Here is a 26,456-nt window from a genome sequence, read left to right on the forward strand (position 1 = left end):
CATATTAGCAGAGATGCGTCAGTTCATTTGCGTCACATAAAAAAAACCTTGAACCACCATGGATGCGTCACATTTACAATGCAGCGCACCGTGGCGCAAGAATAGACAGATGCGTGACGCATCTTTCGGTGTGAAGGCAGCGCATTGCTGTAGTCGTGTCCCAAGCACAACGCAACTCCAGCAATGCTCAGGAATGCCTATTTCTATTATGGTGGGTCACTCCTTACGCCTGCTTCAAGCAGGCGTGAGGTTTTGACACAGTGGCGTCGTAAAAGTGACTCAGTGAAATCTTGTAGATTTCACTCTGTCACTTTTGCGAGGCTTTCTCACATTAGAACGCCCACCCTGCATCCATTATACCTGATGCAGGTATAATGTAGCGCAGGGCTTTACAACATGACGCATCTCCCTAGATGCGTCACGTTGTAAATATGTCACAACGTGGCGCAGTGCTTACGACACCGCTTCATCACAGAAGTGACGCAACAGCGGCGTTAAGTTGTCGTTAGGGGCTTGTAAATCTGCCCCCTGGAGTAGTTGAGAGAGGCACATATTGGAGAATGGAAACCATATATAAAGATTTTGTTATTTTCTCTTTCTTCCTTTGTTTTGCCAACTCCTTATCATGGGTGCCAATACTACATGGGGCAGCGAAGAGTTGGCTTAAGCCTAGATCCCGAAAGGACTTCTTAACGTATGCCAGCCAAGGCATAGCTGGCATATTGCTTAAGCTAAGGCAGTGCTCTACAGCCTTGCTTGAGAAACTCATAAATGGAGTGGTCCATATTTTTAGCCATAATAAGATGAGAGCCAGGAATGCACCATCCTGTAAGTAGCCTAAACCCAATTCATAGTGAGATGAGACTGGTTGCTTTTTTGGGGACTGCTGAAAATCTGCACAAGAATCTATTTGCCTGCAGAGAGCCCAGACTTCTATGGCACGGGAAATTAAAAATTAATATAGAGCATTAATATTTAATACAAATCAGAAGGGCGCTAATGTACAACCCTGTCTTACCTCTCGGGTTACCCTTATAGGGTGGGTGCAATCGCCAGTTTAGGTGTAACGTACTTTCATAGATGTGTCCTAGTGAAGATGCTTTAAAAGGTTCAGTAAGGGAGGGTCAGTACATACTACTTCCATCAACTCCCACAGTTTCCCTCTGCCCACTTAGTCAAAGGCACAGGAGAGGTCCATAATGGCCATGTGAATAGTATCTCTCCTGGCCTTGACATATTTTCCGAAGATTAGGGACAAGTTAGGCGTTTGTTCGACTGTGGTAAGGCCAGCACATTATGTCCTCCTAATTTTTGGTAACCGGGTCTATGAAAAATGTGTTTGGATCAATATGTTACCATTTCATAGGCACCTCCCTATTAAGGGTGTAAAATAAAGCGGGATTAATCCTTAACCTAGATCTAGATCACAGAGTGAAAGTCTGAGACTGTTCTAATCGAGTAATTGTCCCTGAGAGGTGAAGGGCGCACCTCATGACTCGCACAATGTGCAATGTGTTCGCCCTTTCCATCTGTGACTCCGCAAACTCGATTCCAGCTGTGAATACACTTAGCAATGTTAAAATCGCCTGCCCACATAAGTGAAACGTGATTCTTTCCACTAGACCATAAATATGAATGACTCAGTATCATGTGCCAGCTTTTGCAGAATCTAACACATGAACATATGGCCGGTATTTTTCAATGGGAAAGGTGGCAACCCTAGATGTGAAGGAAGAAAGTAACAAGAAGAGGCAAGGCAAGTAACATGGTGAGGAAGGAGAGGAACTAAGTAAAGAAGAAGTTTAACAAGGGGGAAAGGAAGTTTAAGGTGAGAGAGGAAAGTGACAAAATAAAGAGCAAGTATAGCTAGCTAATGTTGGAGAGTAACAAGGTTACAGTAACTTGTTCGAGAATATATATGGCAGAGGTAAATTACAAGTATATAAGGAAGAGAATAAAACTAGATTAAAGAATGAAACAAGGGAAGGCGAGAGAGGTGAGTAGCAGTGTTAGGGGAGAGAGTATACAGGGTAAAGTTAGGATGAAATACAACAACAAAGTGGACGGGTAGAAGACTGTGAGGGTAGAAGCAAGAGCATAGGGTTTAGAAAAGTCAGGGCAGTGAGTGCAAGGAGGGAGGATGTCAGCATTGTAAAAAAAGGAGTGTGACACGATGTAGAGTGAGACTAACAAGGTGAGATTGGAGTATAACAAAGTGAGAAACAAGAGAAAAACATTATGGAGAAAGATAACAGGGGTGGCCTCACCTTGTTTCTTAAGAGTATGCTGACAGATTCAACACTTCACGTATTTTTAATTTTTTTTAACAACTTTGCAAGCTTTGCTGTAAAGGAAGCTTACAAAGTTCAAAACAAACAAAGTGCACATCTCTAGCAGACCTTCCTGATAGAGTGAAACTGTTCCTGCAGTCGCAGAGGGCTATGAGGGGGCGTGGATCGACTGGCACGAATGCCTGGAGTCTCAACCAATTCTGCTCTCCCACCTCACTCCATCATCAAAACAGTGCACCGTGCATTTGCCCTTTTTCACTATTCGACCTTATTGACCGATTTCCTTGCACGGAATGCCCCACCCTTTCTAGATGGCACGTGCTGAGTAAGGAACTCGTCACAACAGGAGGGCCAGCTGGGCTAAACCTCATCCTAGGTGAAGAAGGGCAAAGCCAAGAATCTTTGGTTACTTTGTGAAGGGATGGGTTTTAGATGTCACTCAATTTCATGGCCCACCTGTAGTAAAAAAAAAAATGAAGAAGAATATCAAGGTGAGATAAGGGTTTTATATGGTGTGGAAGGACACTAGCAGTATGATAGAGAAGAGTAACGCACATAGGAAGGAGATTAACATAGTGAAACAGTAGAGTACCAATTTGAGGTTCCAGTGTATTGAATTGAAAGGGGAGAAAATTATTGGAAAATGAAAAAAGGCAGAGCAAGGTAATTGAGGAGAATAACGTGCAAGTGGAAATTAAAAGACAATGAAAGAGAATACCAGTCTATGTTTAGAGAGTTACTAATAAATGGAGGAGAATTACAATGTTGGAGTGCAAACATACAAGGTGAGGAGCAGCAAGACGTAGAGAATAACATGGCTAGATAGGAAATTAACAAAGCGTGAGAGGAAATTACATGTTTTCGCGCAAGAGTAGCAAGATAAGAAATAGCAACGTGGTGAGGTTGGATCATAGACATTAATAAGTCATGGGTGCTGATCACTTCTGTTTACTTCACTGGTTAGATGTACCACTCAGTTCAAAAGTTCCCACCCTAGCCGTTCACTCGGGCAAAACGTCTTAAGACTTTACACCAGATTTCTCTCCACATGTTTAGTCTCTTAGTCTGTTTGCAGGCTAGGCCCTGCTTTACAAATCTAGTGGTGCACGAGGCGTAGCTCATTTTCCTGCTCTTCACAGCGGCAGCTACTCACTACTGTGGCCCTGTTCAATGGCATGGCATTTTTGCCTGTTGTATCCCTCAAGGCTGTGTGCAGAAAAGCACCCAGACATGATATTTGTGGCCTCTGGCCTGATTTGTCAGCGGCGATGTGTCTTCGGGAAGTGTAGCTATCAAGTCCAATAGAGGGCCTACTCCAGTGGTGACATGTCTCCTCTTCTCCAGAGCTGACAGAGGCAGCACAAGTTCTCAGACCTATGGCGTCTGTCTGGTGACAGTTGTGCTTGTACTTGCAAAGTTTGTGTGCAGTCCACACAGGAACCTTTGGAGAGACTGGGTTCTTTCTGGCTTTATTTTCTAGGACAGTCCGCTTCCTCTGGGTGTTCCTCACACCAGGAACGCTTTTGGCTACTCCTCCTGGTCATTCTAGCCTCCTGCAGAGCCAGGCACTCTCCATTCTCCCTCAACATGCAGACTTCTAGGCACTAGGCAGATTCTCAGCTCCTCCAGCAGAAGTGCAGAGCTCATGTGTTGTCCCCTAACCTGTGGAAGACTCACTGTCATGCACACACCAATCTTGGTCCCACAATAGATCTTCACGTACTCTGTGGAGCACTACCTTCTTTCGTCATGGAGCTCGCACAAGGTGCTGTTGTTCGGATCCCACTTTTACACATCTACTGTCTAAGGTATCATAACCGGTTTCTCTTTTAAATGTCATTTTCTGGTTGTTCCTTTGATACAGTCTTTGTGCAAGGCAGTGGCTCTCAAAGCTGGTGAAAGTGCTGACTCCAAGCAGGAGTACTGAAACCAAGGGCACAATGAAGTGTGAGATCTCTGCACCAGGCTGTCACCAGCCTGCTTAAAGCTGTAATCAGTAACAGAAAAATATGCGCCGGCCTTCCTGGAAAACTTTCTTGTCTTGAACAAAAGAAACTGCAACCCCTCCGCCCCTCACCCCATTTAGCTTCCGAATGGCAGTGTTCAGGAACAACTTATCAGTAGCCCTATGCTAACAAGGTCATCATTAAATTTCTAAAGGTAGCTCTTTCTCCAGCCTCCTCTGTTCCTTGTCTGGATCTCCACCTTTCAGGCACAGGAATGCGTGCAGGACACTTATAATGTCTGGTGAAGCAATGTCCATCCTCCATCTTGTACCATGGCTGAACCAGTGGCAACCAAATTAGACCCCACTGATACTACTACAAGGCTCTCACAACACATAGTCTCACTTCCATACATGTGCTACACTCTCATTCCACATACATGCACACAGAATGCCAGTGCAATTTTCTGGGTTTAATATAACTGCAGACCTTGACAGGAGTGGAGCCAGTAGCCTCACCTCTCCTTGACGCAGAAAAAGGTCTTATCTTTCTACTGATATACAAAACACAGTACACTGCCACCTGTGCTTTATGTAGTGTGTCCAGGGCATGGACAGTAGTCTAGTATGCATGCCTCTGCAGGTCCCAGAACAGGTCCTGGACCTCACTCACCAGTGATAGGCCCGGCCCTCTGCTACTCACATGCTAATTCGAGTGACATCTGGGGCCAAACAGAAAGTCAGGATACGCAGTGGAGCATTCGGAGCAGGGGTACACACCTTTTCACCATGCAGAGGCCATTCCCGTCCAAATAGTATGCATGAAAACAAGGCAACGACGTTTTTATGTCTAGATGACACAATTACATAGTTTATAATGATGTTTTTTTAACTCTGACATCTCATGTGTTCACTTTAAAATAAACTCTGCTGCCCAGTTACATGTCGATGAGTTAGTGAATACTGTGTGGGTAATCTGTGATATTGCCTTCGCAAGCTCTCAGGGACATGTAGAATTGTTTTCCATTGAGTGCCTGTAGGTTCCGCCCCTGTGGAGGCTCGGAAGCTCACAATTTTATGCTCGAGTTTCTGCTCCTACTGCGCCCTTAGGCGTTTGATTTTACTGTTTGGGAGGAATATAGAGTTCTGAGTCCCTTATTCCAAGACAAAATATATTACCTTTATCACATATTTAGTGGTTTATTAGGGTTAGACATATTTTTAGTACACCAGGTGTCTAACAAAGCATATTTGTGAAATACAGTGCCACCTGTTCATACTTCACATTCATCTTCATAAGATAAAGAAGAGTCAGATCCGACTCCCTCCTGGCACCCTCGGTGTCAGAGCAGATCACACGTGGTGACTGCAGTCGCAGGATCATTATATATGCTCTCTTCTCCGCGTGTGCACCTATTAGATAGATAGGGCTCATAAAAGATGGTTGATAGCAATGCGTAGATCTAGTGGCACAGAGGGGAGGCAGATTTCATGGGAGAAAAACGTAGCAGAAGGGCAACTCTTTTTCCTTGAGGGCTATAAAAGCAGAGTGAGAGTAACAGGTAAGGGGGCGTGGAGTGTTGAGATTGGAAGGGTATGCTGCAATGAGAACCCTTGTCCAAATGTCAGTTTTATGCTCTTGTCTTAAAACCGCTTGCTGGTGTAGAGAAATTGTTTCAGTCTCTGCCCCACAAGTTCATGCTTTACATGACAGTGTGCCCAACATGGGTGTGCCCGTAACAGTGTTAATCACAAGTGATGCATAATTGCGGCCAAACAGCATGCTTGTTTTTTTCTCAATTCACTCAACACATTGGTTTGAGGGGTCAAAGCGGGGAGCACGTTGCATAGTTTAGTGAGGATTGATAGAAACAATCACAGCTGTTCCACAAATTGGGATTTTAATGATGTTATGTCAGAGCTAGAGTGAGAGTGAGAGAGAGAGAGAGAGAGAGAGAGAGAGAGAGAGAGAGAGAGAGAGAGAGAGAGAGAGAGAGAGAGAGTGTGTGTGTGTGTGTGTGTGTGTGTGTGTGTGTGTGTGTGTGTGTGTGTGTGTGTGTGTGTGTGTGTGTGTGTGTGTATGTGTGTGTGTGTGTGTGTGTGTGTGTGTGTGTGTGTGTGTGTGTGTGTGTGTGTGTGTGTGTGTGTGTGTGTGTGTGTGTGTGTTTTTGAATGATTTTGTTATGGAAACTAATACACTTGGGTTCACATGGTCACATTTACCAGGGTAGATATTGCTTGTACTGTTTGGTGTGCTTGCATGGAGTGCCGTCTTGTAATGTCTTCCCCTCTGCTTAGAGACACAATGAGGTGGCAATCTCAGCTAAGCTCTACAACCTCCACAACAGACGACTTCTCGATGTGGTGGCAAGTGAGTAGGAATGAAGTAGGGCAGTCTAACTTTAAAGAATTTAGCATCAAAGGAAAGGTCTTTGAATAGTGTGATGCCAACAAATGCTTAATGTAAGGAAGATGAAGAAGCAGGCTGCAAGGGATCAGGCACACTTTGAGGCTGTATCTTCTGTTGTCTTGGTCAGTCATCGGTGCAAACCATGTGAGGGACGAAAACCAAAGGTAACTAAAAAGAAAGTGGAGACAAGACCGTTAATTCTCTCAAAGAGAATTATCCACACCAGGTTCTAACAATTTAATGGATTCACACTATGTACAAGTGTCTCTATCTGGTTACATTTCTCCATCCAGGACTTCTGGCGGGCCAACTGCTAGTAGGGCATATGACCGAGCGGTTAAATTGACGTTTGTCAATTGGGAAATAGAGGTAGACACACCACCAAATTCACAGGGAGAGCAAGCCAGGGGATGTTAAGGCACTAAAAGCCAAAGCATGTCATAGTGTTGAAATGCCCACTGTGTTACTCGCACAATAAAAGACTTGTAAAACATATCTGCAAGATCAGTGGGAGTAGAAATATACAACATTTGTATTACATCTATTCTTGTTCTGTGTTGCAGCACCTCTCATTCAGTTTCTGCTGGTTTATTTTGCTGTTACCCAACTGTATAAAGGAAGGATAGAGAAGTAATTATGCACCACTCAACTTATGGAACTGCCAAAACCAGGAAGCAATGTGACATCAAGAATTTTCTGCAGGGTACCTGGGTTGATTTTTAAAAGACCCCTGGCAACCTTCTCCTGCTAACCGCAGTTAGGTTCATTTAAACAAGCATGCAAACAAGCAGGCACCTGGTAACTCTGTGTAATCAACCACAAAGGTTGAAGTAACATTCATAGTTCTGAGATTATGGATGTATTTGATGGTGACCTGCCTTGGATTTTGATGTGCATTGAATTCTTACAAGCTAGATCTCAGGATGGAAAATCATGGCTCAACCCAGGTGATGTAATATCCAAACTGGATGATTTCTGTTCAAATGCTGCTTAAGGTATGAGCTTGAAATCATGATGGTTTACGGACACCACTGACATCTGCTGAAAATTGATGCTCTGAAAAGATCAAATTAGGAAGCATGAAAGAACTGTAGCAATAACACTTACAACTGACACCAAATAGCCGCAAATTCATGGGTAGGTAGAGGGGCATTTATTAGCTATCATCACCAAAGAATTATCTAGCCACAGGTACAGCCAGTAGAACATGAGACTGTGACTCTGAGATATGTACACCTTCTGGAGGAAAGGCAGTCCATAGTTATCAGTTGAGTATTAAGCAAGGTCATAGCTAGAGTTTATAAATAGTGTACAAGAGGAAAACTTGAAAAATCCAGACTGGGGGAAGAGAACTGAAGCAATTGTATACTTCAGAGAGACCTAGACTTCAGGAATGCCCTTCAGGTATGTAAAGTAATAGAGCGGGAAGGGAGAAGTTGAAGACTGAGTAGGTCTTCTGATATTGCATAAGACATGATATTGACCAAACAGAAGAGAACTTCAGTCGCACTCTACGAAACTGTTTGCGGAATGAGTGGGGACATATATGGCTGCAGATCATTCCTCTGCCTTTGCTCCAGCCAAGCCAGGTTTCACCTTGTTGTGTCTGCAAGCATCTGACATTTCCTGCTCCTTTGGTGTGTGACATTTCCCTACCCTTGACCCTATGGTCAATTGCAGCTCATAATTCAACTTTTCTGTTTGTTTTTTCTTTTTGTTGATCTCATCGATGTGAAGGTTGTGAAAAGTCTCGGAGCCTGAGCAGCCTAGCTGGTGGGAATGCACTGCACCTGTCTCCTCTCACCACCCCTTTTGGGTCTCCGTGTGCAGTGAGACGCTCGCGTTCCCCCATCATCCCCCCCATCTTATAGCATGGACTCTTCCGACCCGGCACCGACAGAGCAAGCGAGTGAGGGCCCAGCCCAGTCTACCGACCCTCACAGGGGAGGGTACGCCAGCACAGACACTGCTACTCAGTCCGATCCTCTTTTTAAGCGGTTGACAAATATATTATACATAGAATTATATGCAGAAATATTTTCAAAAAAAAAGAACATGTTTGGCTTTAAAAGAAAAAAACTATTTTGCACTTTGCTGGAAAGAAAAGACCTCCATTCATCCTTTGGTCCTGCTGAATCCACCAATCCCCAGAGAGCTGAGGTGGGAGAAAAAGAGAGGCATGATTTGACAATTTTCCTCTAATGGGAAGAAAAGCACTCAAGTGGGCCTTGGGAGTTTTTAATATGTTTCCTTTGTTCTTATTTTTATTTTATATAATGTATATGTATATGTTTATACATATATAGATAATCCGTTCCTGCATCTTTCAATCCCTCCCCTCTAACCTCCACCTCCTTGTCACAAGTGAAAAGGATGCCAAAAGGATTAAGAAAAATATAGTTTGAAAAATTCAAAAATCTATAGTAACTTTTAAAACAACGTGGGAGGTTTTATCTCTGACCAGCATAAGAACTGTGGTACATTCTTAATCCATTTTGGTGTTTTTTGTCTCATTTTTTTCTTGTTTATATTCCTTTTAGAAAACTGCTGTGTGCTTTCTTCCCAACTTGTTTTCTTATTATTTTTTTTCTGTCTCTCTCTCTCTCTCTCTCTCTCTCTCTCTCTCTCTCTCTCTCTCTCTCTCTCTCTCCTCTCCTCTCCTCTCCTCTCTCTCTCTTTCTTTCTCCTTGTATCTTTTCCAACAACACACACTCAGGATTCTGTGAGCCATACCTTTTCTCATAAAAAAAACTCGTTAATAGATCTATATTGCTAAAAAAGACTGATGCAGAGGGGGGGGATCAATTAAATGCAAAAACAAAAAAAGACTAAGGAAAGAGTTGTCTGGGGGCCTGAGAAGGCCTTTTTCATCGTCCCTTATCTCATCATCCCTCGTGTGCATGGATTCCTGTTGCAAGCAATAACACACTACATTTTTTGCCTGGATGCATGTTCTTTACAGAAAAAACTGTTTAAAAAAAGGAAAAAAAGAAGCAGTTCCAGATAAATGTATATATTAAAGCTGAGCCCTGAGAAGTGACAGATGGAACCTGAAGTCTTATGGTGCATGGACGACCCGTAATGTGACAGAGCTAATGGCTGAGCCCACCTCTCCTTTTCTCTCTCCTTCTTTCTTTTTTGTCTTTTTCTCCTCTTTTTTGTTTTTCCCCCTTGTTTCCTTTTTTTTGTTCCACACACAGAAAACTATAAGGAGAACCCAGTCCTTGTTCGATATATGCAGGCGGAAGCCGTCACTGTGAAATAAAAGCTTCCATGTTCCTCACAACCTGACCTGGCCCTCACAACCTGACCTGGCCCCTACTCCGTCTGCTTTCAGCAACGACAGAAAACATACAAAAAAGGAAAAACCTAGAAAATAAAGAAATAGAACAACAAAAAACAAACCTCAACAAAATGTGAAAAGCAAAACGTGCAATTCTTGTGGGGAAAAAAGACAACCAAACTTACCTGAAATGAAAACGTGGATGGAAAAACTTTGAGCTAAAGACATCCTGTGTCCCTACACCTTCTCCGAGGAGGATGTGATGATGGTACTCTGCCCTACTGAAGAAGGATAGAGTGAGACTCCTAGGAATAATAAAGCTTTTTTTTTGTTTTATGGGATTTTTAAACTTTGGAATCCACAACTTGTATTGCACTCCATGGCTGCTGGGAAGCTGTAAGTGAGGGTTCTAAGGGCCAGGCCCAGGAGCGAAAAGGTATCAGAAGAAATCATAGCAGCTATATGAAGACAGAAGAACGAAAAAACTGTAAGGGGACTGGTAACAAAAGAACAAAAGTAACACAAGTTAAAGAAAAAATACTATTTAAAGGTTGCATTTTCCTAGCCAGCATGTTTGCATGAGATACTGTAACAGAAAAATATTTAATGTTATATGCAAAAAAAATATATTTTCCTTCCAGACTACAAAAACCTGACAAAAACCAATGTATAAATGTAGCCAGCCGTGAGAGGAGTACTTGAAGGACAATGCTTTGGTATGAGAAGTACTCCCAGGACGCCATTCTGAATGGACGAGTGGTCAAGAGAGACCCCCTTGGATTGGACGAATGCTTTTAAGCCAAAAGGTACCATTCTAATTGGATGGCTACTCTTCTATGTTTTCTGTCACTGCAGGGTTGTGGTTTTCTCACTGGTGGGGTTAGGGTGGTTGGATAGCTTGGAGGGTGTTTTATTCCTTTCTGGGGCAGGTGGAGAGGGGTGCCAAACTGGAGTCCCCAGGACTGGGCCATTGGGTGCCATGCCAAGCCTCTGAAATGGCTGAACTTTTGAATGTGGAACATGAACTCATGAAATAAGAAAATGACCATCTGATGTGTTAGGTTAGCCCAGTAAATAAGGTGGAATATCAGCCCTGTCAAGGAACTTCTCTAAGATCTCTCACCCCACCCTTGGTTGCACTATAGGCATCTCTGTATCTCTACCTGGTCTAACCTACAAATGGTTTCTGACTATGCATGTGTCCCTATCTGGATACTTTTGCAGACAGGTCTATGGGAGGGTCATTGGCTAGTGGGGCAAATGCCCGTGCATTTAAGTTAATGCCCCTGGCTAAGAATCCCATTGTATGTCAAAAAAGTGTCCACCACACCTGAACGTGTTACGACAGGGTAAAGCCAAGAGCAAAAACATTAGCCAGCAACCATGTTTTTTTAACGGAAATTGAACATATAATGAACATACTTGCTCACCAGTGCAATAATCTATCTGCTTTTCTCCTCTGCTAATCATCAGACTCCACTTCTTCGCACAAATAAGTAGGTACAATCCATACTGGCCAGATGGACGGGCTTGTGTGGGAATTTGTGGTCTGAAGAACAATCCATCACCCCTGAAAGGTGATAGCCTGGGGACTGAAAATGTTGTCACTTTAACTTATACCTAGCCCTGCTGCCCTTTCCAAGGTGCTGACGTTCTTAAATCTGACGATTCCAGGAGACTAGTCCACCTCTAGGAAAAACAAAAGCAATGAATCCCTTAATCTGAGCTCAGAAGAGTAAGCTTGAGCCCTGAATGACCTTTGAGAGCCCATAACCACCTTCTCACCGCTAAACACAGTGGAAATGCATTTACAAAAAAATCAAAAGCTGAAGGGCGGCATTCCACACAGGGTCAGTCATACAAAACTTCACAACGAAGAACACTCACACCGGAAACATAACATATTCCCCAGCTCGGAAAATGGAATGCATGCCAGAGGCAAGAGTGTGATTCTGCCAAAAGTGAGTAGCCTTACCGTACAGAGTTTACTCATAGAATGGTGTGACTAAGATAGCCTTCCAGTGTGTATTTAAGTGGTGCCTGAGGCCTTCCTACAAGTAATTGAGCTGAAGCTGTAGACATCTGTTTCAACAGGTCAGGTTCTGAGATTTAAATAGGAGGCATAAATGTGGATTTCTGATGAAAATGTATATTTTAAATGGAAAATAGATCATTCTCATATTTGAGACTCGGTTTAAGTCTTTATTGCCATTGTGGTATATCTGTGACTGAGCCGGCTTACAATTGAGTGACACACATTCAAATGATGGGTATAGACGTGCAATGAATGAGCGACCTTCTATTAGTTCACATGTGCTCCCATTGAAAGAGATGGTCTTCAAGTGAGTGAGGAAGCGTTTTGGTGAGTGAGAGGGCCTTCTTAGTGATGTAGATGGCCTCCCTTTCAAAGAGACAACCTCCAAGTGAGTGAGATGGACCACACGTTATTCAAATAGGCTTCTATTAAAGAAGAAGACCTTCCATTGAGTGAGATGTGTTGAGCAGTAGTAGTCTTTTTAAGCAGTGTGACGCTTTTTAATAGGATGGGCTTCCTCTGAGTTGAACGTACTACCAGTGATTGAAAATAAATGCCTATCCGCGGAAGGAGACTGCCGTCCGTTTGAGACCGCTTGCCAACGAGGCATGGGAAGTCAGCGAGAGACCTGACCTTCCTCGGAGTGAGTTTCATGCGGTGGTTTATAATGGTCTCTGTTAGGAGAATGCAGATCGGGTATGTTTAGCTGACCTGGAGTGAGCCGGCCCTGCACCTGCCTCCTTCTCTAGCAGTGCGCGCCCGCGGCTAGAGAGGTGCAGTCCGATCATTCGGCATCTTGACATCCCGCCTCCGAGGCCAGGAGGGCCGGGAGCTGCGTAGGCGGCACGCCATCTTCAGGCACCGTGCGCGCGCCCTCTCTAATGAGAGCCAGCGCGTCACGTGTGGCACGTGCCACATGTGTGCTGCATCCGCCTCCTGCAGCAGGGCCTGTCGGTTGCACTTACTCACAGTCACTGCGCTTGTTTAGCCGCGGCTCGCTCCGCCGGGCCTGTATGTTTGTTGCCAGTTCCTCGCATTAGTCCGGGGAGGCTGCCTGCTCACGTGCGCGCCTCTGTCCGCTCCTGACATGTCAGTCGCAACTAATGGTCTTTTGTATTGTCCTTCCCTTGCTCCCTGCTTGCCCCTTGTCAGTTGCACTTAATTGATACGTTGTTTTCTGGTGTGGGCTTGATGCCTGTCTATTCCGTTCGGTGCAAGGAGCTTCGCCTTCCCCGTAATGTCAATGTAGGTGATTGTACATTTCGGCGTTATGGCCCTGGCGTCGCCGTCTCTGGTTTACTTGCCATGGTTTCTCCGATTTGTTGACCTGACGTGCCGGTCAAGGCAGCTCTTTTGACTAACGATGTTATGTACATTCCTCTGTACATTGTTTTGGCTTAGTCGGGATGCATTTTGTTTATTTCTACCAGGTGACGTAAAAACACCTGTCTGAAGTTTGGAGCGTGTGTGTGGGAGTTAGCTTTGTTCGGTTGGATGAAGCCTAATTAGTAGGGTTGGGATAGATAGATTCAGCCATATAACAGGCTTTGCTTGCTTGACATATGACTGCCCTAATGGTTCCTCGGGGGCAGCTACTGGTCGGGAAATGTCCCTGATAGGCGGGCTGCCCGCGCAGTGTGGACACTGACACAGACAGGAAGGAAGCTGAACACAATCACGCGGCAATCACTCGGGTGCGCTCTTCGAACAGCACCAATTACACAATGGGGGAAGCCAGGCGACTGTCCCTGGCAGCACCTGCGGTCGGCCAGCGAGGGGCAGTCTGCAGCCAGGGTCCAGGACGCACACACTGTGTAACCTTCTTGATATTGTGAAACTCTCCGAGGCTTTGTCTCCTCTAGTAAAGGAGAATAAGTCTTGCAGCTTCCTCCATCGCACTAGCATCTTCGGTCCCACTAGCACCTTCGGTTGTGAACAGACACACACACACATACTAAGAACCTGGCTCTGGCTGGCTCCGGCCCTAGAATGGCCTCTACAAGCGCTTCTGGGGCCGGCTTGGAGCAGCTTCAGAAACTCTCTCATCCTGGTGGCCTCCGCCCTAACAATCCACTCTGGCCTCTTGGCTTGAGCTTCTCTGCCAGCCTGCTATCTGTGCTCTCCAACACATACATACAGATCACACAGGTACAGACACAACCCACGCATCGCAAACATACATTGACTCATTCAGCCTTAAAATGTGCCATTCTGCAAACTTTGGGTCATGGATATAACATACCAGAACGGAGACATACCGGAAGCACACGCACAGAACACTCACAAAAACCGGTTTCACGGAGTCAGACATGCACACACCGCTCATTCTCACACCTATCCATACCAACCGTGCCCCTTGTGATCACACATATATAAACTCTAACAACTCTCCCTGCTCACGACACACGTGTTCACACCGAAATATACACAAACATCTCGCAGCTGGTTCCCACCGCCCTATAGGCTGATAGCACATATACAGACAAGTTAATTCACGCGTATGTACGTACACACTCTGCACACTGACACTCCATCCACGCAGATAACACACACATACCCAGAGTACACCACACACGGATCATTCACTTACGAACCAAAATAGGATCGCATACAGATCATTCACACACGACCAGACCACAACTTCCCCACGCACCCATACCGACTATCTGCACAGCTGCCTACACCCCCAAATGCACACAGTAATCACCCCCACACACAGATAGGGCAGAGAAACCAGATGATTCACACCCACGCACTACGATTACACGCATTCAATATTATATACGCCATAGCACTCACACCTCTACGAACCCTCCACATACACATGCGCACATTGCCTGACCATATATACATCGCACGCAACTCCTTCTTACACACCCATTCAAGTATACACCATTTATACACACAGAGGACACACAGATAGATACGCACAATCACTCAGCAACGCATCGCACACACCAAGCAGTGTGACCGTGCAGGCCCGCCTGCCATCTACAATGCTTTACTGCATGCCACCCGGGTTCCTTAATGAGCAGCACAGGACCCCAGACCGGGAAAGGGCGCAACTCTCTTGCAAGGGTGCTAGAGAGCCGAGTGTTCCAGAGACCCGCCCCCCCCCCCCCCCCAACCCCCTCTTGTCCGCTCCGATCGCCTTTTGTTAGCCTCGCTCCTTTCCGCCCTATTAGCTCGAGCAGCAGATCACTGCAGGCCACGAGTCTCCGTCCCAAACCTCACGGTTACCGTGGCAACTGCCACTCAGCAGCAGCAGCACTTGGACTGCTTCCAACGCACTTTCTTCACATACATGAAATTGCATTTGTATTCAGACTTGCGACTGCAAAACATAGATTAGTTGCCAGGTGTTGGAACCTCAGTAACGTGCTATGCTAAATGAACAGAGCTGCACACCAGAAGCATCGTTCGCGATCGCCTTCCAGTGTTCGTGGCTCATGGTATTTTCCTAAATATGCCTATATCAGCTATGAGTGTCAATAGTGCAACAGATGCAGTGGCACCCGGGACCATTGCCCCCAACGTATAGCTGTTTTTATTAACTATCAGTCCAGATAATAGGGCCAGTTTTCCTTGCTTGTATTTGGTCCATGGCACCCTTGCTAGGCCAGTGTATGGGTGCCCTCTCAACCAAGCGTTCTCTGCCTGCTCACACTGCATTTGTAATTTTCCATTTTTGGGGGTGCTGTTCCAAACGCAGTCAAATAAATAAAAGTTCAGCCACTTCAACCAAAGTCCGCAACGCACCCACGGTAAACTTTTACCAAAGGGAAGTTCGAAGCAATTCCTGTATGCAACTCTTCCTATGCAAATCCACGGCGCCCCACCCACCGGCCCCAGAGGGGTCACTTTAGGGTCACAGAAGAGCTCCTGCGAGTCACTGCGCAGCTTCTCTTGCAGTCTGCAGCGTCCTGGCTGTGTTCGGGCGCTATGCACCTTGGTATTCTAGTGGTGCTGTTCTTACCAGGCCTTTGGCACCAAGACGAACTGACCTGAGTGGAAACTGGAAGTTTTCCATCCGGGCAGGCCAACGTCTTGGGGAAGGTCAGGAGGACAGAGCCGGAGCCAGCCACGTGTAACCTTGTTAGTTACCTATCTAACTTTGTTAGTTAAGGACCTTTTAGAGGCAATAGCCTGTGTGAAGGAACACAGATTTTTAAAAAGACAGTCAGCCTTCAGGGCCTATGGAGCGGCCACCTACAAAGGAAGGCTTTTTAATCAAAATCGCAGGACAGTGCTCTTCAGCCTTTAAATCCACCAGTGAGTAAAACCCTAAAAACTCAGTCTTGAAATCGAAGGGGGGTGTTATTTTTGGGAGTGGATCATGGAATGGAATACATCATCAGTCATATTGACTGCTTATTTTGCTCTCTCTCTCTCTCTCTCTCTCTCTCTCTCTCTCTCTCTCTCTCTCTCTCTCTCTCTCTCTCTCTCTCTCTTCATCTCTTGTTCTTTGGCACGATTACAGAGTTAGAATATTTTGATAGACTGGTTAAGTGGTTAAGTGTTGTTTTCTCCCCCTTCCTGTGCTATTCATTCCCAACCCACACATTCTACTGGTTGAGTCTGAAAGATCTGAGAGGTGCTCAATACCCTGTCCTTTGGGGCGACAAGCAGTCAGCTTAGTGATGCACCCAGCCCATACCCGACTGTGTACTCGACTCTCAAGGATAGCACAAGCAAAGTGTACGGTGGGGTGTAAGAGTCAGCTTCTGCAGGGGCAGTGAAACACCTTGGCTGTCTTGTGGCCGAAGCATGGATGTCCTTAGTGTGCACACCCAGAAGTGTTTCTAATGATCTGTCAATCCCTTCTTGAACCTATCCCTCTATCAGTGCATCACCACATGCCAGCATATCTCGGTCCATATGAAAAACCAGACACCCATCCATGTTCCCCATTCTTATAAAACTGTGAACTATGTAGAGCAGAATGAGGGACGGCAGTAACAGCTACTGCTTTTCATTCACTTCATTTTCAATAGGTGCTGGTGGAAATTCCAGTCGACCAGTTGGAAATGGTTTTGTTTTAACACTAGTTGCATTGAAAGGGTTTTTGGAAAATAAATATATAAGTCTCATCATAAAATGCAAAGGACGTTTCACTGGTTAAAAAATACCATCTGAATCCAATGCAATTTCAGAGACAATAACCAGTTTCAATATGCAATATGGAATTAACTGGGATGTCTTTTCACAGCAGTTCATTATATTTCCAAAACCATATATACTACAGACTGGATTGAGTTGCAGCCATCTGTGACTGGTCACCTGTTGTCTCCATCAGACACGCAAATCCCTTATACATATGTGAGTAGCTAGGGCGATGGACAGGTGTGCTGCATGTGTGCACAAGCTATATCCATAGACTAAGGGAAAGCAGTGGCCCAAAGAGTGGCCACAAGGAGATATGAGTTTGCCAGAGTTCAGCAAATAGATGCAAATAGCTGAGAAACTTTCTGATGGAAAGCACTGGTTGTCCTGGCACATTTGACTAGTCATCTCTGCCAGTGGGAGGGTCGTTCGACATAGACAGTTTTTCCATGGCCACAGTACTTGCTAACCTGATTTGCTGGATATGTTGCTCTAATCCAACATTTAACTTTCCCCTGCCAATGAGGACTTGCATTTTAACACTGCCAAAACCCCTTTTTCTCATTATCCCATGGACCTCCAAGTCTACTATGTGGATCTTGAAAATTAATATTGACATTCTCTCGCTAAATATGTAATTCCCTTGAGCGTTAATTTTAAGACACACTTGGTGGTTGTTTCCACTCAAATTATATTTAGTCTATGGAAGTCTGCTAATACTGAATTTTCAGCTTTAGAAAGTAGAGCCCTCCATAGGCTGAAAGCAATGTATGCTGTGTCTTTGATCAGAGTTTTGCTGGGAATTCAAGTGTTGAACAACTCCCACGTCCCTCTGTAGAAAAGACACCCACCTAACTGTTGGTGGCACATCTGAATCACTAAAAAGTGTCCACCACCATGGGAGGAAAATAAACTTTAGTCCCCCTGGTGCTGAGTCCTTTTCTCTAACTACTGGAGATGCAAGAGAAGATAAATTACTCTATCATTTCAGTCTATTTGTCACTGGGACAGTTCTCCCTCAGAAAGCAGCAAGCCATGGTTTCCTAGATGCTGGCTTGTTGGCCCTGTGGATATAGGTATGTACTTCTGGTGGCGACCAAATATCAAATTAGACACCAACAGGTATCCCGGATGGCCTGTACATTTGCTGCCCCAAGTCCCCCCTTCTGCATGCTGAGCAACATGAGGGGCTGCACCCCCCCCCCACCAAAAATAACCTCCCTCAAAATGCGCACGTCGAACAACACTTAACCTCTGTCTCTTTCATAGCAACTTTTATTCTGAGATAATTATGCATTTTGGAATCTTTTTGTCCTTTGTGATGGGGTGTCCTGTGTTCAGCATGCTTGTGTGGTTCAGTCCTTCCTCCTCTATTATGAAAAACATTAATCCTGAGTAGAAATGCTAAAAACAGGAAATTCCAACCGCATTCCATTGTATTCTTATTGTCACTGTACCACAATGACATATCTTGGCAAGTGTGTGTGTGTTTGTGTGGTATAGCACACAATTTAGTGGGAAGCACAGTGCCACATTGTTTCTTACTGCTGAGTGTACAGTCTGACGAAAAGCACTTCCTTTGGAAGAATGAGGTTGCACATTCATTTGCAAGACTGAATGTCCTAGTGTGTCCACTTGGCCAACATAATCTTTTACGCCAAAGCGGTCTATACAATAACAACATGGATCAAGTGACGTAATGTTTTACAAATATATATGTGTGTGTATATATTTATATATATCTATATATATATATATATATATGATAAAATATCAGTGTGTCTATACACACACAATCACACACACACACATGCACACTCAAAATGCACTTTGCTTTTGACTTCAATCCAAGTGTGCTGGAGTGAACATAGTAACTGCTTGGATGCAAATACAGCGGCAGGGGCAGCATGGCTGGCAATAATCGGGGGAAAAGCGGCCCATCAGTATCAAGCATTACCTCTATGGAGGCTTAGCTGATATACTCTCACTCTGCCGTACCATAGACAGTACTCTATGTCTACTCGTAACTCCACAGAAGTTTCAGAGACACCATGTGATTTTGATTTCATCCTATTTGTGAAGTCCCAGCGCATGGAATGAGGAACTAACCCTGGACCATTCTGCCACCCAACCTATAGCAGAGTGCTTGTAAGCAAAACTCAACCTCACTATTGCAAATTTCATCCAGTTCCCAGTACTTATCATAAAAGGTCAAAGGTTGCCCCAATATCTTCCTCTTTTAGTCATGTTGCTTATCATCAGAGGTTACTGGTAGTCACCTAGCCTTCCTATCTAGTCTCAGTGCCTGCCAGTGAAGATCGAAGCATGAAACCCTCTTTCTCCTGTTCCTGTGCCTGTCATTGGAGGGCGAAGCATGTATCCCTTTCCACCCAGTTCAATGCCTGCCAGTGGACATCCACACTTATAGCCCTCCTTGCCACACCACAATACCCTGTAGTAGAGATCTAAGCCAATCTCGATGTCTGTGAGAGCAGTGCTTGTGATCCTCTCCATCCAATCCCAATGCCTGAAAATGAAAATGAAAGCATGCTAACAAACTTTTGCATCCTGTCCAATGCCTGGTAATGGTTATCGAAGACTACCCCTTCCCAATCATCCCCAGTTACTACTAACTGTGATCAAAGTCTGCCACTCCCACCAAACCAGTGTGAATTAGTCAGTAGAGATAAACCAGTTTTTCCCCTCAACCAGTACAAATTCCTACCTCTGAAAATGAAAAATTGAACATGCCAATGGACATCTATACATGCCTGTACCTATCAAGGCATGCCCTTACCCCCTACCTAGTCATGCCTTCATATGTTAGAACAAATACATGTGAACCTGTCATTCCTTGCATCTGATTCACTTGTGGTATTAGTTACAAAGCCATGCAAACCGAACCACGTCAGGCCTTGACAGTCTCCGCTATGTCTTCAAATGGATATCAAGACGTATCCCAGTACAATTCAATCTTCCACTAGATATCAATAAATATCACCGGATCGAGCCATGAATTCCAGTGATACACCTCCAATTTTTGTCATGATTTCTCTTTGATATATGTATATGTGTACCCTGTTCTATTCCATCGCATCACATGGATACCAATGCCACATCTCATTTCCAATCAGTGGAGGTACACCCTTGTTGTGAACTCCTCTGGAAACCCACAATATGTGATGACTGCAGAGACACTGCTGAGTGTATGCCCCCTCCCCACCCCCAGTAGAAGTGATTGAAGGGTGGGTCTGTGCAGAAAAAATAGTACAAAGATTCCCCCTTTTTCGAACTTTGCTAAGCAGTTTATTTGAGCTCCAGCCCACTTGGATTTGTTTTGTGCACAATGTGCTTCTAGGTACATTTAGACAGAGGCTTGTAGCCCACTGGTCAAATGCCAGGAAAGAGATTTTTAAATGTTGGATCAGCAATGCACTGTAGCCCAGGACCCCAGTTGATTTTACAGAGGCCCACTGTATCACACTCATATTTTGTTTAAGGTTTTTCAGCCGAGCAGTTCAAAACGGTACTGCAAACCTTACGTCTCACATTGAGACACCTTGCCTGTTAATTCTGTAGCCCCACAAATGTCATAGTTGTCGAGAAAGTGGTGACAAAGCATAGGGGCTTCCTATGGCATCCATTGGCACCCCACCTCTTTAATGTTCCTTGTCATGTAGTGGGCCAGGGAGAGCCTCCTGCCTCCCACTGCCACCATCAGGATTCCTTATCCGGTGCAGGGGTTCCACTGATCCTGTCCTTGGACTTTGAAAAATAGTGCGTGACAGTTTTCTTGCGCTTCCGTGCACAATGCCTCAATGTAGCATCATGTTCGACAAGAGCATAATACAGAAGGTGGCAGAGGCCAGTGTAAATGCTCATATTGCAGCAATCTCTCCCTTCCATGCCCACAACCACTTTTCTAGATGCTTGTCGTCCACGTGACGTTTTGGTGAAGTGTAATGTCAAGATATGATGGAAAGACCCGTGGGACTGTTGAAAGCTGCCTTTGAATAAATCACAATTCTTGTCCTGGCAGATATGGTGGCGCATGAGTATGTGTACACTACATCTTTTAGACTAACTTGTAGTGTGACGGTGTAAAGTGCAACCGTTCTTATTGGGGTTGTTATGAAGAAGATTGGAGTTCAGTTCTTGTCCAACTCATGCTTCCAAGAGCTTAGTGAAGACTGGTGGAGGTTACTGCAGAAGGGTGCAAAAGGAAAGGAACATGCTGTGTGTCCTACACCTTCGAACACGTCCCTAAAAGATGGAGCACCTAACGAGATGGCGTCAGGATATCTTGCTTCAATTAATACTCATTTCTCAACGTGCACAAGTGCATCCAGGAAACGAAGAACACACCCTCTTTCTGAAAACACCAAAGTGCTGCCGCTGGCGCACACCTGTCGCTAAACAAGCCCTTGTGGTCAGAGATGCGGACCTGTCCCAGCTCAGCCGTTCTGGCCAGGCACACACACTGACACTGCTGTTTAGAGCAGGACACATAGATGCTCAAATACACTGGCGCTGTTCCTCGTAGGAGGTGTTTTTCATCGGTTATAGTATGGCCTTTCCTTGCAGTCTTGCTTTAAGTGTAAGAATAGCCTTCACACATTAGTAAATATGCTCTCACCGACACTGATGCTGAGGACATTTTTGGGCAAGCTTAGTTAGGACAAATGGGCTCTGTTTACCTGTTAGCTCAGCTGGGGGAAATTATGAATACGATGATATTCTTTATTCCTTTCCATTGCATGTTCACTGCTTTGTACTGCGCAGTCCCCGCGCTCTGTCGGACTCCACAAAACAGGATGTGCCCACCATGAACACGCCAAGGCGAGTAAGGTGGGTAGAAGTGTCAAGCTGGTAGAATTTTTCAGAATGTTCCCTCCTGGATACTTCGTGGCCACATGTTAGTGCTCGAAGAGCAGGCACTCTAAGAACAGCCCTACTGACATGTCTGTCTGCATCCCACAGCAGGATGGCAGCAGGAAGTGACATCAATGCAACTCCAGGACGACCGCCAAATCCGCTGTCTGTGTTTAAAAAGTACTCAAAGTAACTCCTACTGATTTCCAATCGCAGGGCTATAAAGTGTGAAGCAATTTCAGAATGATGAAAGTCAAACGATTCTCAGGTCCATAGATTTCATATCAGACCAATGGGTAACACCAAGACCCAGGGCCTGCACAGGTAACACTGCCTGCTACCCTCTGTAGGCTAGGATTCTTGCATTGAGGATCCCAGACCCTCTTGGCAATGCTTACTGCCGCTGAGAGTCACAGAGCCCATAGGTGATAGTGAGACCCAGAGCCTTCATAGGACTGCTGAAGCTCATGCGCCCACAGGTAACAGATACTCACAGGCCCTTAGGTTGCTAGTGAGACTTGCGCCCCCATAGTTTAACAGTGAGTCTTTCAGTCCCCACATGTAACAGTGACGCCAGCTGTCTCAATAGTGAACAGTGAGACACAGATGCTTTATCATGCTAGCACTGAGGTTCGCAGCCCCTATAGATAACAGTGAAACTCAAAGCTCACACAAGTGACGGTGAGACTCACATCCCATCAGCTGTGGTCCGTGCAGGTAAGAGCGGTGGGGCGGTGTGGCCGGGTGAGGAAAGATTTCGAAGGACAATAAAAAGGAAGAAATGTAATAAATAGTTCATTTCCCCTCTTCATCGTCCATCGAAATCCCCTCTCACCCGTCCCCACCGCCCCATCGCTCTTACCTGTATGGGCCGCGGCTGCATCCTATAGGTAAAAGCAAAACACATGGTCCTCAGAGTTTTACAGTAAAACCCACAGATCTCGTAGTTAACAGTGGGATTCGCTCTTCCCACATAATATAACCAGCGTATTTGTGAAGCGCACGATTACCCGTAGGTGTCCTAGCGCTGAATAACAGATGTTTATTGTTACCCAACGGTACTCATTTTATCGACCTCAGATGGATGAAAGGCTGAGTGGACCCACCAGGATTTGAACCTGTGACCATGAGGTCGAACACAGGCCCCTGCAGTGGCTGCTTTAGTCCACTGAGCCACCAGACCAGGAAGACAATGAAATTTGCCTTCATAAGTAACAGTGAGACTCAGATTCTTCATAGTAGCCCTGACCCCTTACACCCCCATAGGTTATTTGTGAGACTCACAGCACCCATATGTTAACAGTGAGAGTCACTGCTCCCAAAGGAAATAGTGGGACTCAAATCTTTCTTAATATGTCCCTATAGATTCCTCCACATGAACACATATTGCTAGTGCAATAAGAATACAGCAAAGTATTATTATGAAAGTATCTATTTTTTAACCAAAGTCCAAATCCTATTTTGTATACATCATTTATATGCTTAAGAGGCCGCTATTTACACACTCCACCATCTTCTTATTTCATGGCTGTGTTTATATTTTTTTTCACCAGCTTTCTTTACAGATGTCTCCTGGTGGATTTTGCTGCCCAATTCCCCATTTAGCCGTCCATCAGGTGTAAAGGAAGGCCCTTCCTCACTAGACTAGACACTAGGGTCCAGATGCTGCCCAGTGCCAAGAGGCCACAGGAGCACGGTCAAGTGAGACCAGAAGACCACTTAGAGGAATGGGTACTTTGGTGTAGGGAAGGCAAAGTCAGTAAAGCAATAACATACACAGAAAAGGAAAATGTACAACTATGAATATAAACTTCAGAACTAGGTGAATGTCCACAATTTCTTCCCATTGCTGAACTGGTTGTGCAGAGACTAACTCATCACATGGCTGTCTGACTGTCTTTCAGCACATTGTTGGTCTCTGCCCTCCACCGCTTCTCATGCCACAGCATAACCTCACTGAGTACTTTTCTTGATAGGAAACCTGTCTTTTCCCACCAGATAAGTAATTCTTATTTTGAAAATCCACTGCTGGTGGTAATTATGAACGGAAGAGAATGCGAAACCTCCTAAACCTGCCAACAAACCCTTCACAGACCATAAAACACATCATGGATCATCTTATGAAAGGCCACGCTGCATTATTTACAGGCTGTCCATCAGCCTTTCCACATTAATACTCTCTGAAGACAATTTGTGAAAGTGTCAGTTTCCCCAACCCTTTAAACAAAGTAGGTGAGCAAACACACTCTCTACCCACCCCCAACTCTATGAATAGTCTCTTGACTGCCGTCAATTGACTCCCATGAAAATCCTGTACTAGAAATTACCCAGACTGTGGTCCACTGTTGAGATCACAGCCATCTCTGCAATAATCCCCAAAGAGAACCCCCACTTTTGTAGCCTAACTTGAGGCCCTCCTTAATCACTGTCTCTCCTTTGCAAAGTACTGGTTCCTGCGCCACAACCCTTTGGGGTCCTTACATTCCAAAGAATGGATTCTGGTTTAGCACAAGAGATCTCATTTGTTATACCCCTTCCAGACCTTTCACCCTTTGCTTTGAAATTCAGCCCTGTCTTTTTTATTCCTTGGCCCATCGCAGTCATTTTTACAGCTCCTCTTCCCCTAGTCCTAAAGAAAGACAGAACCTCTTGGTGACCCAATCATTTCATTCTGGAACGTGACTTGAACACATGGTCAGCAAAACTAGAAGTCCCATCATTCACTTTGGTAGACACATCACTTCTGCTTTACTCCATGGTATCTTAAAGTCTACATCATCTGCCTTGGGGTGGTTGTGAGCGTGATTAGCTTCATAAATAGATGGGTGGGCAGACAGGAAAGAAAGGCACTTTTTGTGCAAAACATTCTTTAAAAAAGTAAACATTAGTTCCAATACTTGGCAGGGAAAGAAAGCGATATACCTTCCCTTTTGCATGCAAACTAGAAACAAGGAGGCAAAAACCTCTGTTCATTCTAGTTCCTTTACTGCCAAGGAGCCAAGTTGGCAGCTTTAGAGCTTTTATTAAGAAGCTAATCTTCAGAACCGTTAATAAGAACAGAGGTGGGGGAGGGACCAGTGCAGAGATAGTGTCCCTTTTTCCAGGTTAGACAAGGGGACTCCAGTAAAATACAGTATTGTGAGCAAAGGACTGGCTCTTGTGAGCGAGGGATAGAGGGCTGGGTAAACCCTGGAATCAAATAAAAACTGCAGTTTTGTCCAGAATTGATTCTACTCCGGCTCAGTTTGGTTGGAGCCCTGGACCGTATTGTAGACCGTATTGTAGCCAGCACAGTGCCTTACTCCTGAATGAAGCCAGAATAAAGCGGAGTAAATGACGGAAGAAAAGTGCAGCCAAAATAGTATCCAATATAGCACCAATCCCGTTGTGTTTGGACATTAGTTGGGTTTTATTCTGGCAGTTTTCTCTTCAATGTGTATGTCCCTGTGCTGGTTCTGTCTGGCTCTCCTGAGGTACAATTCTGTTCAGGGCTGTTTCTACCCTATGTTGGTTTTCATCCAGACCCAGCGTGGATTTGTTGGAGGTGTGAGCTACGTCACCCCTTCTCAGAGATGAGGGCGAGGCATGGATCTGGTTGCTACCCTTTGCACAGTGTCCACCAGGATCCACCCGCTGCGCATAGCTCTCCAAGTGCACCTTGCCAGCCCGTCCACCTGCAAACAATGGTGCTAAACACGAGGGCCATCTCTAAACCCACATTCTTACCTCATGCGAAAGGGTTGCTGTGTCAAGCGTTGGGAGGCCAATTCCAATTACCTCACTGGAAGGGATGTCATTTAAGATACTAAATGATGAATGTGTGATCAAATTCTTGTTCCTCTGCTGTTGTATGTCTTTTTTTCTCCTTTTGATAGGGATGGTGCAGGAGGTGCTTGTTTCTTCCTGGATACGTTTGTTTAACCACCTCGTTTAGATTCTGTTATGTCCCGCTGTTATATGATGTTTATTTCTGAAAGGCCTGTTCTTCCTGATATATGAATGTGATCTGACTACAAATGTGGAAGTTTAGAATTGCAGGAAACACTGTATGCATGATCTGACATGCAGGGAGTTACAGCATGGAATAAACTTTTCTTTTCTAATTTAAACCCTTGGGTTTCACCAGAGACTCCTGTGTCCTTTCTTTCTGCTTTATGCATCAGTAGCAAAGGGGAGTGTACAGGGAAGATATACATAACATCTACAAACAGAATAGTCGCTTTAGAAGACAGAAGACTAGACTGTGAGTACAAGAAAAGCACATTAACGGGCAAAATGAGAGCAGTTGTTGCCAGCTGAGGTAAGTCTTTGAGAATGGTACCACCAAGCCCACTGGATCTACTCGGTGATGACAGCAGAACAATGAAAACAAAAAAGAGACGGCTGGAGCAGTATCACGGTATTTCATCAAATTATTTTAGTCAGCCTTTGACCTTGCCTGCTTCCACCGGAGGGTGTGCGCTGTCATGTAAACAAATATGGTAAGCCGGGTGTTGAGGTTTTGTATTCATGAAAGG

The 26,456-nt window shown here is 44.9% G+C and overlaps 1 protein-coding gene across 5 annotated transcripts in view; it reads left to right on the forward strand.

The window, feature by feature from the left end:
- Positions 1-26,061, forward strand: part of LOC146809372 (voltage-gated potassium channel KCNC1-like) — a 631,507-nt gene extending 605,446 nt beyond the window's left edge. For 3 of the 5 annotated variants that reach the window (XR_014966411.1, XM_085616189.1, XM_085616188.1), the window contains one exon: positions 8,384-26,061. Coding sequence is in view for 2 of the 5 variants with exons in the window: in XM_085616188.1 (XP_085472314.1) it covers positions 8,384-8,517 (134 nt within the window). In the remaining 3 variants the exon portion in view is untranslated. The remainder of the gene's footprint in view (positions 1-8,383) is intronic. The other 2 variants (XR_014966410.1, XM_085616190.1) reach the window with 2 other exon arrangements.
- Positions 26,062-26,456: the final 395 nt, after the last annotated feature.

Source organism: Triturus cristatus, chromosome 7, assembly GCF_964204655.1.
Source record: "Triturus cristatus chromosome 7, aTriCri1.1, whole genome shotgun sequence".
In the NCBI taxonomy this organism is placed as follows: Eukaryota; Metazoa; Chordata; class Amphibia; order Caudata; family Salamandridae; genus Triturus; species Triturus cristatus.